The sequence below is a fragment of the Geotrypetes seraphini genome, chromosome 8 (assembly GCF_902459505.1).
Source record: "Geotrypetes seraphini chromosome 8, aGeoSer1.1, whole genome shotgun sequence".
In the NCBI taxonomy this organism is placed as follows: Eukaryota; Metazoa; Chordata; class Amphibia; order Gymnophiona; family Dermophiidae; genus Geotrypetes; species Geotrypetes seraphini.
In genome coordinates, this window is record NC_047091.1 from 17,448,092 (window position 1) to 17,463,214 (window position 15,123).

General features: G+C 44.3%; 1 protein-coding gene across 2 annotated transcripts in view; it reads left to right on the forward strand.

The window, feature by feature from the left end:
• LOC117365815 (leucine-rich repeat and fibronectin type III domain-containing protein 1-like protein) overlaps window positions 1–15,123 on the forward strand; it is a 114,821-nt gene that overhangs the window by 26,295 nt on the left and 73,403 nt on the right. For both annotated transcript variants that reach the window (XM_033956675.1, XM_033956676.1), the window contains exon 2: window positions 2,848–4,248. In XM_033956675.1, the coding sequence (XP_033812566.1) occupies window positions 2,867–4,248 (1,382 nt within the window). In that variant the 5' untranslated portion in view covers window positions 2,848–2,866. The remainder of the gene's footprint in view (window positions 1–2,847; window positions 4,249–15,123) is intronic.

The window sequence follows — 15,123 nt, forward strand, 5'->3', positions numbered from 1 at the left end:
CTCCCAAACCCATCTCTTCCCATGTACATCCCCAAGTTGCCAGAACCCATCTTCTGAGTAGATCAGTTCTCTTCCTGTGGCATTGTCTGAGAGCTGGCTGTGCTACCTACAGTACGGTAAGTATTGGATACTCTAATCTTAGTTAGCCGGAAGTAAGAGGCAGAAGGCAAGAAAGGTGTGCCAAAGGAAGAAACATGGTAGGGGGCCTTGAATCTTGATCCTTTCTCAACAGGATCTCTCCATCCTCTTATCACCATTCCCTAGTGGTCTTTTCCTCCCTTCCAAACCCCCTGACCCTTTTCCAGCTAGTCTCTTTATATCCCATAGCTCCTTTATATTCCAGTTCTCCTTTCATATGATCCCTGTCTCCTATATTTATTTATGTATTCATTTTTATAGCCCGTCCTCCCTAGGAGCCCATCTCATGGCCCTTTTCAGGCTCCTCTTTCTTATAGTCCCCCCTGTCATGATACAAATGATGGCAAGGGAAGGCGCCAAGTTTTGACATATGCATCCCTTTACATCTTTCTCATAGTTCCCCTTTGGCCCGACCCCCCCCCCCCCCCCGCTCTCTGTTCTTGGTTTCTTTCCCTCCTCTTCTCAGGCTCCTTTTAGCTTTCTTTCTTTTTTGCCATTCTCCAAATGCCTCCTCTTGATGCCTCTCTCCCACACCATCAGCCCCTTTTGAGCTGCTTCTCTCCCCTCTCCCTTTTGTGGCTGTTCCAGGCCTGGTAATGGCTGTAGCATCAGCAAAAGTAAAGCAATTCAGTGCAGGGCTGGAATCACTGTGTTACCCAACTGCTTGCATGGGGCTTCCCCTTTCGCAGGAAGACAGTGCAGGAAGCAGGAGCAGGATGCTTCAGGGTTTGCCAGAGTACACCTATGAACATAAGAATAGCCTTACTAGGTCAGACCAGTAGTCCATCAAGCTCAGTAGCCTGTTCTCATGGGGGGCCAATCCAGGTCACTAGTACCTGGTCAAAACCCAAGGAGTAGCAATATTCTATGCCACCGATACAGGGCAAGCAGTGGCTTCCCCTGTGTCTTTGTCAATAACAGACTATGGACTTTTCCTCCAGGAACTTGTCCAAATCTTTCTTAAAACCAGCTACACTATCTGATTTTACCACAACATCTGATACGAGAGGAGTTCCATCCCTTTTATCATCTTGGTCGCTCCTCTTTGAACCTTCTCTAGCGCCACTATATCTTTCTTGGATTACCAATTAGTACAAGCAGGGCTTTAAATCACTTAAAATGGCTTCAGCTAACTCAACAAGAAATACCTACTAACTTTAAGAAGCCTTCTATTGCACTTATCATGTTTTATTACCACATAATAAATATATTGATATCACACTGATTTAAATAGCATATTACCAAACCACACTCTCTGTGAACAAATCACACTACACGACTGTTTTCTTTATAAAATAGCTCAACAGGAATGCCCCATTGGGCCCCATTCGGCCGACTGAACAACATGATTGTAGAGTCCAATAGTGATATCAGAAAGCATAAACTATAATCATTGTGGTTGAGCAGCACGAGACTGTGGTAAGAATTTGCAATACAGCAAGAGAACGTGGGATAATGTAAAAAACGAGACAATGTGGTATTGAAAGGAACTGAAACTGAAAAGGCTTTGCTCCAGTCCAGGTTTTCTGGGCCCAATGGGGTATTCCTGTTGAGATATGATAAGTGCAATAGAAGGCTTCTTAAAGTTAGTAACTATATCTTTCTTGAGATAAGGAGTCCAGAATTGAACGCAATACTCCAGGTGAGGTCACACCATGGAGTGATACAGGGGCAATATAACATTCTGAGTCTTGTTAACCATCCCTTTTTTAATAATTCCTAGCATCCTATTTGCTTTTTTGGCCGCCACCACACATTGGGCGGAAGGTTTATCGTATTGGCTACGATGAAACCCAGATCCTTTTCTTGGGCGCTAATCCCCAAGGTGGACCCTAGCATCCGGTAACTGTGATTCGGGTTATTCTTCGCAATGTGCATCGTTTTGCATTTGTCCACATTAAATTTCGTCTGCCATTTGGACGCCCAGTCTTCCAATTTCCTAAGGTCCGCCTGCAATTTTTCACCATCCGCATGCGTTTTAACAACTTTGAACAGTTTAGTGTCATCTGCAAAACTTAATCACCTCACTCGTCGTTCCAATTTCCAGATCATTTATAAATAAGTTAAATGGCACTGGTCCCCTGCGGCACTCCACTGTTTACTCTCCTCCATTGAGAAATATGACCATTTAACCAAACCCATTTAACCCAACTCCAGCCCCAAACTAAAATGTTTCACTATTGGAACACTGATGATCTCTGCAGGCCACTGTCCCAACCGGTCTAAATCATTGTGAAACCTCAATTACCAGCTTTTATAGAGCAAGATATTTTTTTTTACTTCTGTTGACCATACACCTGGCTAGAGGAGAAATAGCCAGTTGGCAACCTTATATGATTCACTAAGGCTTTCTTTCTTTGTGTCTACATAAGAAAAAAAAAAAAGCTTTGTGAATCATGTTTTAAGTGATATTTCCAGTCCCCATGTAAACTTGGATTTGAAGAGGAAAAAGCATATCTGTAGCAACTATGATAGAATGAGAATTACAATATTTGCCATAAATTAAACAAAAGGTATTGAAAATATAGAAAGGAGCTTAAGAAGGCAGGAAAAATACATTATTTTGATCGTTATGCCTGTTAGAAAGCATCAGACAAAGAAGTCCCTAGAGAAGCTTATAAACATTCTGTCTGTTGAGTTCAAAGCTGTGCTTATACAGTTGTTTTTCATTGATGTAACTTGATTCTCTTAACCTTTTCCCTCTGTCAGCTCTGTCCAGTGACGTACCATGGAAAAACTGGTCTTCTATGTGCTGATATTCAGCATGTCTGTGAGAGCCCAGGTCTGTCCCAAGAGATGCATGTGTCAAAACCTGGCGCCTTCCCTTGCCATCCTCTGCACCAAGACGGGCTTACTCTTTGTGCCACCTGTCATTGACCGTCGGACAGTGGAGCTTAGACTGACTGACAACTTCATCACCGTGATCCGAAGGAAGGACTTTGCCAACATGACCAACCTCCTCCATTTGACTCTTTCCAGAAACACGATAAGCCAAATCATGCCTTACACATTCGCAGATTTGAAAGGGTTGAGGGCTTTGCACCTGGATAACAACCGGATCATTAGTATCAGCAGTATTCACTTTAAAGGCCTGTTGAACCTACGTCACCTAATCCTGAGTAACAACCAGCTCCAGCACATAGCTTCAGGCTCTTTCGATGACTTCATTGGGATATTGGAAGATCTGGACCTCTCCTACAACAACTTGGTTAACATTCCCTGGGACATCATTGGGAAATTAAATAACGTTAACTCACTGAGCCTGGACCATAACCTTATTGACTTTGTTCCTGAGGGTGTGTTTACCAACCTTCTCAAACTAGCTCGGCTTGATATGACATCCAATAAGTTGAAGAAGATCCCACCGGATCCACTGTTTTTGAGGATACCAGTGTATGCAAAGTCCAAGGGTTCTCCTTTGACCTCTTTGGTTCTCAGCTTTGGGGGTAACCCACTACATTGTAATTGTGAGCTATTATGGCTCAGGCGCCTTACCAGAGAAGATGATCTGGAGACTTGTGCATCTCCTCCAGATCTGTTGGGAAAATATTTCTGGACCATCCCTGAGGAAGAATTCATCTGTGACCCCCCAGTGATCACCAGACATTCAGGAAAGACATCAGTCATGGAAGGAGAAGAGGTTTTACTCAAGTGTAAAGCTATTGGAGACCCAGATCCTTCAATCCACTGGGTCTCACCAGAAGGAAAGGTAATTTCTAACTCATCCAGGACAATCTCATATGAAAATGGTACACTTGAAGTTCTTATTACCACCATAAAGGATAACGGTAACTTCACCTGCATTGCTTCCAATGCAGCTGGAGATGCCACTGCCTCAGTGGAACTCTACATCAATCCTCTTCCTCATTTTGCCAACACAACTAATTATGTTAAACATCCAGAGACAGGGCCTTCCGATATCCTCATCTCTGCCAAATCTAGTTCCCCTGGTAGTGGGAATGAGACCAACATTCAACAAGACAAGAAGGTAGTAGCAGCCACCATGACATCTTCCACAGCTCTCATTCAGTGGTACCCACAGAACATCCCTGGAGTCCATATGTACCAGATCCAATATAACAGCTCTTCTGATAATACACTAGTATACAGGTGAGTGGATTTGTTTTGAAGCCAGCGTACTGAATTCCAATAAGGATGGGTTTTTACGCTGAGTCAAAGGCCAAGTAATATTTATCCACTTGTAACTATGACAAATTTCTGTTATTATTATATATAGCAAGAGGAGTTAAGGAAGAGAAAGGCTTGACACCCAGAATGATGGAGGTGCATGTCTGTAATAAATAAAGGAATAGATGTGGTTTTAGCCACTAACTTGACATGTGACATTAAGATGACAAGATGTAAACCGATTTCCATCTTTAGATATGCTGAGGCAGTTCTGGCATTGTTCCCTCAAAGCTGAGAGGGTGACCCACCTACAGTCTTGCTGGGGGTGGTGGTGCTGTTTCGCTATCACATTTTCAATGTTGAGGGACAGACAGGACTCTCAAGGAACCTGCCTGTACGTAGTGATTGAAGCATTGCCCCCTACTGGCAGCAGTGAAACTGGAGAACTTCCACTCAGCTTAGAGGGAACAGTAAGCCCTGGGATCTGATAGCAAAGATCTGGCAAAGTGAAAAAAGAAAAGTAAACGAAAAACCACTCTAATGTGCAGATAGATCTCCTATGGATCTGGTCCACACCACATCCAGCTCCGCCACTTTCCTGCACAGGGAGATCTATTTGCACTACACACAGCACACAAAGCTTTTCCCGGTGGAGGCAAAGGAGAATTTCAATGAATCATTTTCTGTGGGTAAACACTTGATTACCTGTGGATAATTCCTTCCAAAATTGTGCCTATGTGAATCGTCCATATTAAAGCACCAATCAAAATTCCCAGGATATGTAATTATTTAAAAGTAATGGACCATCAAAAGTGGAAAAAGCAGCTGTAGAACTCACACGGCATCTATTTCACATCATCAGCCCAGCAGAAACGATGGACGTTCATCGTGGGCTCAGAAAAAATAGAACAAAGAGATTTCACTTATCTTTAATCAAAAACATTGAGTATTCGGTGGCAAGTCAAATGCGCGCAAGACAAAAGCGCGTGGACAATTGCATGCAGACAACTGAGCGCGAGACAATTCAATGCAATGACAATTCAGCACAATGACAATTCAGCGCATTTCGCCCATTTGTCCACGCGCATATGTCTTGCGCACATCTGACTATGAACCGAGTATTTCCAGTGGCGTGTCGGGGTAAGCAGTGCCCGGGGCGGTGGCGCCCTCTCCTGTCCTCTTCCCTGCCCCCTACCTTGCGCAGGCCCCTTCCCTGTACCTTTTTATCTTCGGCACAAGCAGTCATGAAGTAACTGCTCGCATCAGCTTTGGCGCTCTCTCTGACATCACTTCCTAGGCGCGGGTCCCAGAAGTGATGTCAGACAGCGCCGAAGCCGACGAGAGCAGCTACTTTGTGGCTGCTCGCGCTAAAGATAAAAAGGTACAGGGGGTAGGGAAGGGGCGCGCGCCTGCGCAGCAGGAGGGGCGGAGAGCATGAGTGGTGCCAGTGCCCTGAGGAAGACCACAAATTCCCCCCCCCCCCCCACCGCACCTCTTCTTACTACGCCACTGAGTATTTCTAAAATGCTATGAGACATTCAACATAAAGTTTAATTCTCTGTTCTTATAGCAAGCACCAAATTTATGGGTTCAGTTCAGCCGCCAAAGATTTAGCTGGCCAATATTTTTAGGCGGGTTTATCTGGCCACTAGACTTAGCCATCAGCCCGATGAATATTGGCAGTGATTGGCTATGTTGCATGACATAACCAGTGACTGGCCAATGGCAGTGATTGGCTATGTTGCATGACATAACCAGTGACTGGCCAATCTGCTGATTGGGATATTCTGTGGGAGATAGCCAGCAATCTCCCGCTGAATATCAGCAGTTAACTGGCTTAGTGGTATGTAGTCAGCCAGGAGCCGTTTCTGGCCAGCTAAATAATACTAAATATTGGGCAGTATGTTTATACACATATTTTGGGATCTTGTCAAGTATTTGTAACCTGGTTTAGTAACTGTTGAAAACAGGATACTGGGCTTGACGGACCTTCGGTCTGTCCCAGTAAGGCAGTTCTTATGTTCTTATGTGAGCCAAGTATAGGATAATCAAGCCATTGTGACATCACTGCTGAGATTGGCTCTTAGTCATTGGTGGAATGAGGCATTATGACATCACAGTCTCAGCTCTGGGATGTTTCTACCAGCTACTTGGGACCTGGGTTGGCCACTGTTGGAAACAGGATCTGGGCTTGATGGACCTTCAGTCTAAGCCATTATGGCATCTCTTATGTTCCTACAGTATGTTCTTATGACAACTCCATTCCTACTTCACTCAAACTATGCTCTGGGAACAACTACAAGCCATCTTATGGGTAAGTGGAAGTGTGGCCTAGTGGTTAGAACTACTGCCTCAACACCCTGACGTTATGAGTTTGATCCCAGCCTGCTCCTTGGGACTCTGGGCAAGTCACTTAATCCCCCCCCCCCCATTGCCCCAGGTACCAGAGTTAGATTGTGAGCCTATCAGGACAGATAGGGAAAATACTTAAGCGTACCTGATTACTATTCACGAGCCTGCCCTCGGACGTATTTTCCTGGTCCCACGAACAGGAAGTTAATGTCAGAAGAAGGGCTTGGGGCCAGCATGAGTAGCAGGAAAGAGTTTTTGCTCACTGTCGATGAAGACTAAAAGACTTTGAGAGGTACCAGGGACTCTCCCCCTCCCCCCATTGCTGGAGTACAGGAGGAAAGATGCCGGCACCACTGCAAAGTTGTGCAATATAGCCGGTCACTGACAATATTCAGCAGCTCACCGGCTAAAGTGCGTGGCTAGATAAACCAGCCTATCTTTGGGTGCTAGGCTTCAACCAGCCAGCTGCTGAATATCAGCTTGGCTGTCTAAGTCTGTGGCGGTGACCTTTACCCTGGAAATTCAATGCCAGTGGCTGGATATGGCCCTGGCATTGAATATCTGAGATCGGCGCCTCCCACAGTCTGAATATCATCGGACCCTCAGATGACATTGTAGAATAGACTTTCAACACTCGGCATCAGGGCACCTATACGGAGATGCCCACTTATAGAATTGATCCCTTGGGGGAAATTCTGTACATGGCACTGAATATTAGGTAATACTTTCATGCAACATTTTCGGCACCAAAAAGTGTTCTAATGGATGCTTGGCGCCAAAATGGGGCAGAACCAGCAGAGCCCGCAGCATAAGAACATAAGAATAGCCTTACTGGGTCAGACCAATGGTCCATCAAGCCCACTAGCCTGTTTATAGAATAGTGCCTAAGGCTCCTTTTATCAAGCCACGCTAGCGGTTTAACTAACGCACGTAATACCACACTTTAAACAGCCGGCCCCGCTAGCTGCTACCGCCTCCTCTTGAGCAGGCGGCGGTTTTTAGCCAGCGCGGGGGTTAACGCGTGATGAAAAGTCGCGTGCATTAACCCTGCTAGTGCGGCTTGGTGAAAGGAGCCCTAAGTGTTTCTTTGCGGACCTGCAAAGGGGGTGTGGCCATGGGCAAGCCAGTGACGTTCCCTTAAAATGCACAGTGTAAAAGAATTGGGGAGATCCGTACTCAACTTGTGTGCCAGGATTTACAGCTGGTTTCAGTTGGTATAGCTTCTCGCACCCACCTATAACGCCTGTTATAGAATATCTTTCAGCACCAATTTTTTTTTTTTCTGATGAAGATTGAGCACTATTTATAGAATTTTCACCTTAATGAACATAAGAACATAAAAATTGCCACACTGGGATAGACCGAAGTTTTACCAAGCCCAGTATCCTGTTTCCAACAATGATCAACCCAGGTCCCAAGTAATAAAACTGATTTTATGCTGCTTATCCTAGGAATAAGCAGTGGATTTCCCCAAGCCATTTCAATAACAGCCTATGAACTTCTCTTTTAGGAAATGATCCAAACCTTTTTTAAACCCCGCTAAGCTAACTGATTTCACCACATTCTCCGGCAGTGAATTCCAGAGTCCAATTACCTGTTGTGTGAAGAAAAATTTTTTCTGGTTTGTTTTAAATCTACTACTTTAGTAGCCTCATCACATGTCCCCTACTCCTAGTATTTTTTGGAAAGAGTAAACAAGCGATTCACATCTTCCCTTTCCACTCCACTCAGTATTTTATAAACCTCTATCATATCACCTCTGAGCCTTCTCCCAGCTGAAGAGCCCTATCCGCATTAGCCTTTCCTCATAGGGAAGTCATCCCATCCCCTTTTATCATTTTTTTTATTGTCCTTCTCTGTACCTGTTTAAATTCTGCTACATCTTTTTTGAGATAGGGCGAACAGAATTGCACACAGTATTCGAGGTGTGGCCGTACCATAGAGCGATACAGTTCGTATCTTCTGTGGTAGCTGTATGTCCTTCAGAAGCTTTTTGATTTGCAGGAACGACATAACTTGGACAATCTGAGAACCATTTGATGGCTGAACTGAAGAGCTGCCCCTCTCTGGCCTCATCAAAACATGAAGATGGGAAGTTAAATATGTGAGGACCTCGTGCAGCATTCCGTGAAAGGGCCATTTAAAAAGGGGGAATGATCAATAGAGAATGCTTTGGGCCTGTCAAGAAATAAAAATGAGTATTGACAGTGTTCAAAATTGAATCCACTGGTAGACTCTGGTATATTTTTCTTCTCTGTTTCGAAGCACGTGGAGTGTTGTCTAAACCTTCAATCTTCCACACTCAGAGGATATCTTTGGGACATGGTAATTATACCGCTTGTCATGCACATACTGAAGAAGCCCTTGGTGTAGATTTACCCAGAGATGGAGCAAATACTTGCATTTATTTATCTATAAAATTTAAATCCTATCCAACACATTGGTCTAAATCAGTGTATCTCAAACTGTGTGCCTCCTGAGATTTCAGGTGTGCTGCGGAAGAGGAGAGGCGCCAGCTGACTGTAGGCATATCCTATAGGCACTCAGTGGGCGCCAGTACCTATCCTTCTCTCTGGCCCTCTTCCCTTCTGGCCCCCCCCCTCCAATTCTGGCATCTCAGGGCCTGCCTGGAGGGCCTTCACAAATGCGCAGACATTGGCATGATGATGTCATCACGGCGATATCCGCGCACTTCCAGGTGCCTCGAGCCGCGGGCACCACCTTTAGTGTGCCGCGGCTCGATAAAGTTTGCGGGTCACTGGTCTAAATGAATTACAAATAAACACACACACACACAATATATGATAAAGATAAAATGCGTAAGACAAATTACAGTAAGACAAATAAAGGTAAAAAATGAAAAAAAAAACCAAGAAGAAAAGAACATAAAAATACATAAAATGCCGCCTACTTGACTTTATCCCTGAAAGGTTTGGACAAATTCCTGGAGGAAAAGTCCATAATCTGTTATTAAGACATGGGGGAAGCCACTGCTTGCCCTGGATCGGTAGCATGGAATGTTGCTACTACTACAGATTCTGAAATCTTTTGTTACTCTTTGGGATTCCAGAATCTTGATGTTCTTTAGGATTCTGAATGGAATTTTGCTACTCCTTGGGTTGTGGCCAGGTACTAGTGACCTGGATTGGCCACCGTGAGAACGGGCTACTGGGCTTGATGGACCATTGGTTCTGACCCAGTAAGGCTATTCTTATGTTCTTATGCCATAGCACATCAATGGAGGTTTTATTCGAGGCACAATGCACTAACCTAGATGTTCTATCAAATCCTGAAGATTTCCAGGTTAGGCTCCCCAGGAAAGTGGAATTTTTCATGCTAAATCAATGTCTATCAGCCAAGGGTAATGACCTCAGTAATAATTCCCCACGATGATTTTAATGTAGTTAGGAAGTTAATGATGGTAAATATAAGCTGCCAATCCCTCGAAAGGGAAAGCTGTGAGGCTGAGGAACCAAATGGTTTATCTCATTGTGCAAAGCAGTTAAATGTGTAAAACCAGAATATGCACAAACAAGGGGGGAACAGAAGGGATTTTGGATTTAGCTCATGCCTTTTTTCAAGCTGAATTACATTCAGATCCAGGAGGTATTTTTTTCTATCCCCCTGAGGGTTCTAGAGGGCTTTTTTTTTTTCCACTAAGGGACCCTTTTACGAAGCATTTGTGCACACTCACCACAGCACAAAAGTCTGAAATCATCACACGTAAACCGCGTGCTAAAAATACAGGTGCACGATACTTTATCTGAAATTCTAAAAACCGAAAAGCTCCAAAACCCCCCAATTTTTTGGGTAATGTCGATGCATTACTAATTTATTTTAAAAAAAAAGTTCACTTTTAACATCAAAAGGGAAACCTGCCCCCCAAGGCCACGTTAAAGAATTTACTCTCTGTTGATATTACTTCAATTTTTCACCTTACCTCACATTGGTGTACCTCTGAAGTGTCGCTGGTGGCTGCAGCGATTCATATTCGTTGCCTGCTGTAGCCCCAGAAGCTTCTCTCTATTGCGTTCAGCTGGGGAAGAAACAGGATGTGATGTCAGCAAGACAGGATGTGGCAGAGACAAGCCTGTAGGCCAGGGGTAGGGAACTCCGGTCCTCGAGAGCCGTATTCCAGTCGGGTTTTCAGGATTTCCCCAACGAATATGCATTGAAAGTAGTGGATGCAAATAGATCTCATGCATATTCGTTGGGGAAATCCTGAAAACCCGACTGGAATAGGGCTCTCGAGGGCCGGAGTTCCCTACCCCTGCTGTAGGCCTTAGTAGGCAACAAATATGAATCACTGCGGCCATTTGTAACACCTCATTCCATAGATTGAAAAATTCTAAAATCTGAAAAGTCTCTGGTCCCGAGCATTTTGGATAAAGGATTGCGAGCCTGTATGCCAGTGGTTCCCAAACCTGTCCTGGGGGACCCCCAGCCAGTCAGGTCTTCAAGATATCCCTAATGAATATGCATGCGAGAGATTTGCATACCTGTCACTTTCATTATATGCAAAACTCTCTCATGCATATTCATTAGGGATATCTTGAAAACTTGACTGGCTGGGGGTCCCCCAGGACAGGTTTGGGAACCACTGCTGTATGCTCATTTTTATGCTAGAGGGGGCGTGTCTGGGGTGGAGAATGGTAAGTGCTCACATGCTAATTTGTTAAATAAGCACATGCTAATAGCAATATTAATGTGTGGCTATTAATATTTAAAAAATGGGAAACTTCTGGTAATTTTTACTGCTTCAGTAAAAAAATGGGCTTAATTCTCAGAACAACGGCACACTAAGGGGGGAATTCATTAAAAGGCGCTAAGCGAGTTAGCGCACATTATCAATTAGCACGCACTCCATGCTAAAGATGCCCATAGGAATATATTGGGTGTCTTTAGTGTTTAGCAAGCACTAATCATTTGCACACGGTAACACAAAGTGCGCAAATGTTCTTAGCGCCCTTTGATGAATTCCCTCCTAAGTGCACATTTTTCTGCACCTTCATAACAGGGCCCTGTCGGCATGTGCTAACTGGATAATGCAGGGTTAACATGGGAGCACTTAGGGCCAGATTCTATATGTGGTGTCCAAAAAATGAGTGCTGACTTGACCAATCAGCCATCGGATTAACTTTAAAATTTTGCTTTTAGTATACAAAACCTTACCTTCTAGCGAACCACAATTTATTTCAAGAATGCTTATCCCTCACAGCATCTCCCGATCTCTCCGCTCAACGTCGCAAAACCTTTTAACCGTCCCCTCTTTGAAAATTATAGGCATTAGAAGACACGATATGTTGTCTGTGATGGCCCCACAACTGTGGAATGCACTACCACAGTACATTAGAGAAGAAAAACACATAAATTCATTTAAAAAGGCGTTAAAAACTTATCTTTTTAAAGACGCGTTCAAGATCTAACAACAAGACCTAACACACGAAACTTTAAACCATTATTTTGCTACCTTCCTTCTTGTTTTTCCCTCTTTTTGTACTCTCTCCTGAACTAAAAATTGTAACTTCTCCCCGCTATCCCAATGTCTCATGTTTGTCTTAGAGTTAAAAGTTGTGTATTACCCTGTTAGTTTCACAACCTATTGTTTTTATAAAGCTGTACATCGCTTAGTTAATTGAATAAGCGATTCATCAAATATTAATAAAAACTTGAAACTTATAAAAGGTACAAGCAGTGGCACAGTAAGGGTGGGCAGGGGGGCGAACCATCCCGGGCGCCATCTTGGTGGGGGCACTGATACCTCTCCACCCCCCATTTCAAGCTCATGCCCTCCCTTCCCCACCCCCACCTCTTTAAAATCTTCATCAGCGTGAGCAGCTACTCTAGCCCGATGCTGGTGCTGGCCTCGCTGCCTCTGAAATCACTTCCGGGTCGTGGGGCCAGGAAGTGATGACGTCAGAGGGGAAAACAGTGCCAGCGCAAGCAGCAGGCCGGAGATGCTGCTTGCGCTGGCGACAATTTAAAGAGGTACGGGGGTGGGAAGGGAGGGTGCGAGTGTGGTGTGTTTAGAGCATCATCTGAAAACCTAGCAGTATTAGGTGACGCTCTCACCTATAGTTTTCACAAGCAGTCTTGGTTGCCCAGCGCTCCAGCTGACCTGCTGGTTGCTAGGGAGCGCTTATCAGAAGAGCCTGGTGAGACTCAATACTGCTTGCTGAGAACTGCATTCTTGAGTCTTGTTAGTTGGGACCTAAAATCCTTATCGGTGGAATTAGTGTGCTTGTTGTTCAGAAAGAACATCTGTTCTGTCTATCCAGTATTTGCTCGGGATCTGAATTTTCACCACTTGATAACAAGAAGCAGAACCTGGATGTGACATTCTCATAGTCTGAGAACATGTACCATCCTGTTCTCTCTGTGTATGAAACGATCCTCTCAATGTGGCTTTCTTGGAGCTCGGCGGTGGAGTGAAAGGGGCCTCGCTGCCCAGCAACCTACCCCATGGGAATCTCCTTTACCAGGCCGTGAGAGGGCCTCCCGGTCTCTGAAGGGCAGAATGATGTTATTTCCTCCCACGGGTGAAGTATATTTCTTATTCCTCTTTTGTAAATACTCTGGTATTTATTTCTCTCACTGATAAATGCTATATTCAGTTGGAAGAAGAAGCTAGTGTGGACTATTCTGTTTTACCCCATAATGTCAGTGGACTATGAAAAAATAGGGGGGGGGGGGAGGGCAGCCCAATTATTCCACAGTAAAGGGAGTCTAGAGAACAAAAACCAAAAGGCTTTGGAGAATGATGTTCTTGATGCTACTTTATTGATGTATTGTTCCAAAACAAAAAATACACCTCCACATATGTTGCGGTGTAACAGGACCCAACACGATCCGTGTTTCGGCGGACATGTCTTCCTCAGGGGTCCAGATTGATGTAAATATAAAAATGTGGATGAACAAACAGATTAAAAAAAACCGCTCCTATGTAGAACAAACTTTAAAAAAAAGTCCGCTGTGTATGCGAAGAAAACCTAATTTGTTGCCCCCCCTTTACATTTAGGGAAATCAGTGTGGGGGTGCGGAAGGAGCTGGGGGGATGGGTAGAGAGGAGGGCGAAGGGGACACCAACATCCCAGGAGCCTCCACTGGGTACAAGCATCCTGGGATGCATCGGGGAGGGGCCTAAGGCCCTGATTGGCCAGATACCAAAGTCCCTCCGTTCTGCTTGACATGGTGAGCGGTATAACATGCCTTAAATAACGATCAACTATACACGTGCACACAGGTAGCCTTTACCTTCTGCTGCCTGTGCAGCTCTGTAGTTATCTTATGCAGGATTTCAGTATTTAGTGCTGTCAATGGGCCTCTTGTATCTACCCTCATAACATTCACCAGAAAATTACAAAGCGTCGTCTAAGAATAAGAATTAGAGTCTTTTCAGAGCTAAAAGCATATCAAGCCCCATTGACAAATCTCAGTTTTGTTTTAAGTCAGCTTTCCGCATAATTTATCTATTTGTCTCCAATTACACACCGCGTTGGGCACCTCCATGCCGCCTTGTAGCTACCTCCGTCTCCTCTACTCATTATCCTTTCCAAATATTTCGTGAAGGCAAGGAGAGCTCGTTAATCAAGACTTTCTTGCGGAAGAATGGGTTCGGGGAAGCAAACTGCATTAATTTCAGCGATGGCGCTGGATATGATAACCCGTTAAACATCTCTGTTATGCTAATGTATGTGTTAGAGGGCTTTTTTCCTCTCCTCCCCCCCCCCCCAACAAGTGCAGTTGATTATGTTGCTCAAGGCACAAAAATGATGCGGCGTACAGCCGCTATTACTTTTGCACGCTGAAATGATAGGAGACTCGTTTTCAATCAACAGGCTTCTCCCAAGGGTTTATTTCTAATTATAGGTCTGGATTTCCGCCTCTGCAGAGCTGAGCTTGACATACCCATGCACGGAAGGCAGCTGGATGCAAAGAGAAAATAAATAAGTACACGGATACAAATATACGGTCCCTGTAGAAATTGTCTAATGTAGCTTTCTCTCGGCTCAATATCTTAGTCAATGGAAGCAGACGGAAAGGAAAGCATCTACTTTTAATTTGCCTTTATTTGTGATGTTTTCTGTATCCTCCTGTATTTAAAAAAAGTTTAATTATATAATGCTGTCTTCCATGTATAATTCAGGACCACCAACACACTGAAGGACTTATTTTCATTTTAATAATTTCTAAGAGGAAAGGAAAATAAAACCGACCCCCAACCCCTCCCTCCCCCCCTCAAAATCCCATACAGGGATGCATAAGAGGAAGCTAATGTCTTGGGAATTGCTTTATATAAGAACATAAGAACTGCCATCTTTGGATCAGACCTTTGGTCCATCAAGTCCGGCGGTCCGCACAGGCGGAAGCCCAGCCAGGTGTACACCTGACGTAATTTTAGTCACCCATATCCCTCTATGTGTCTTATAAGGAGATGTGCATCTAGTTTGCTTTTAAATCCTAGAACGGTGGATTCCGCAATAACCTCCTCTGGGAGTGCATTCC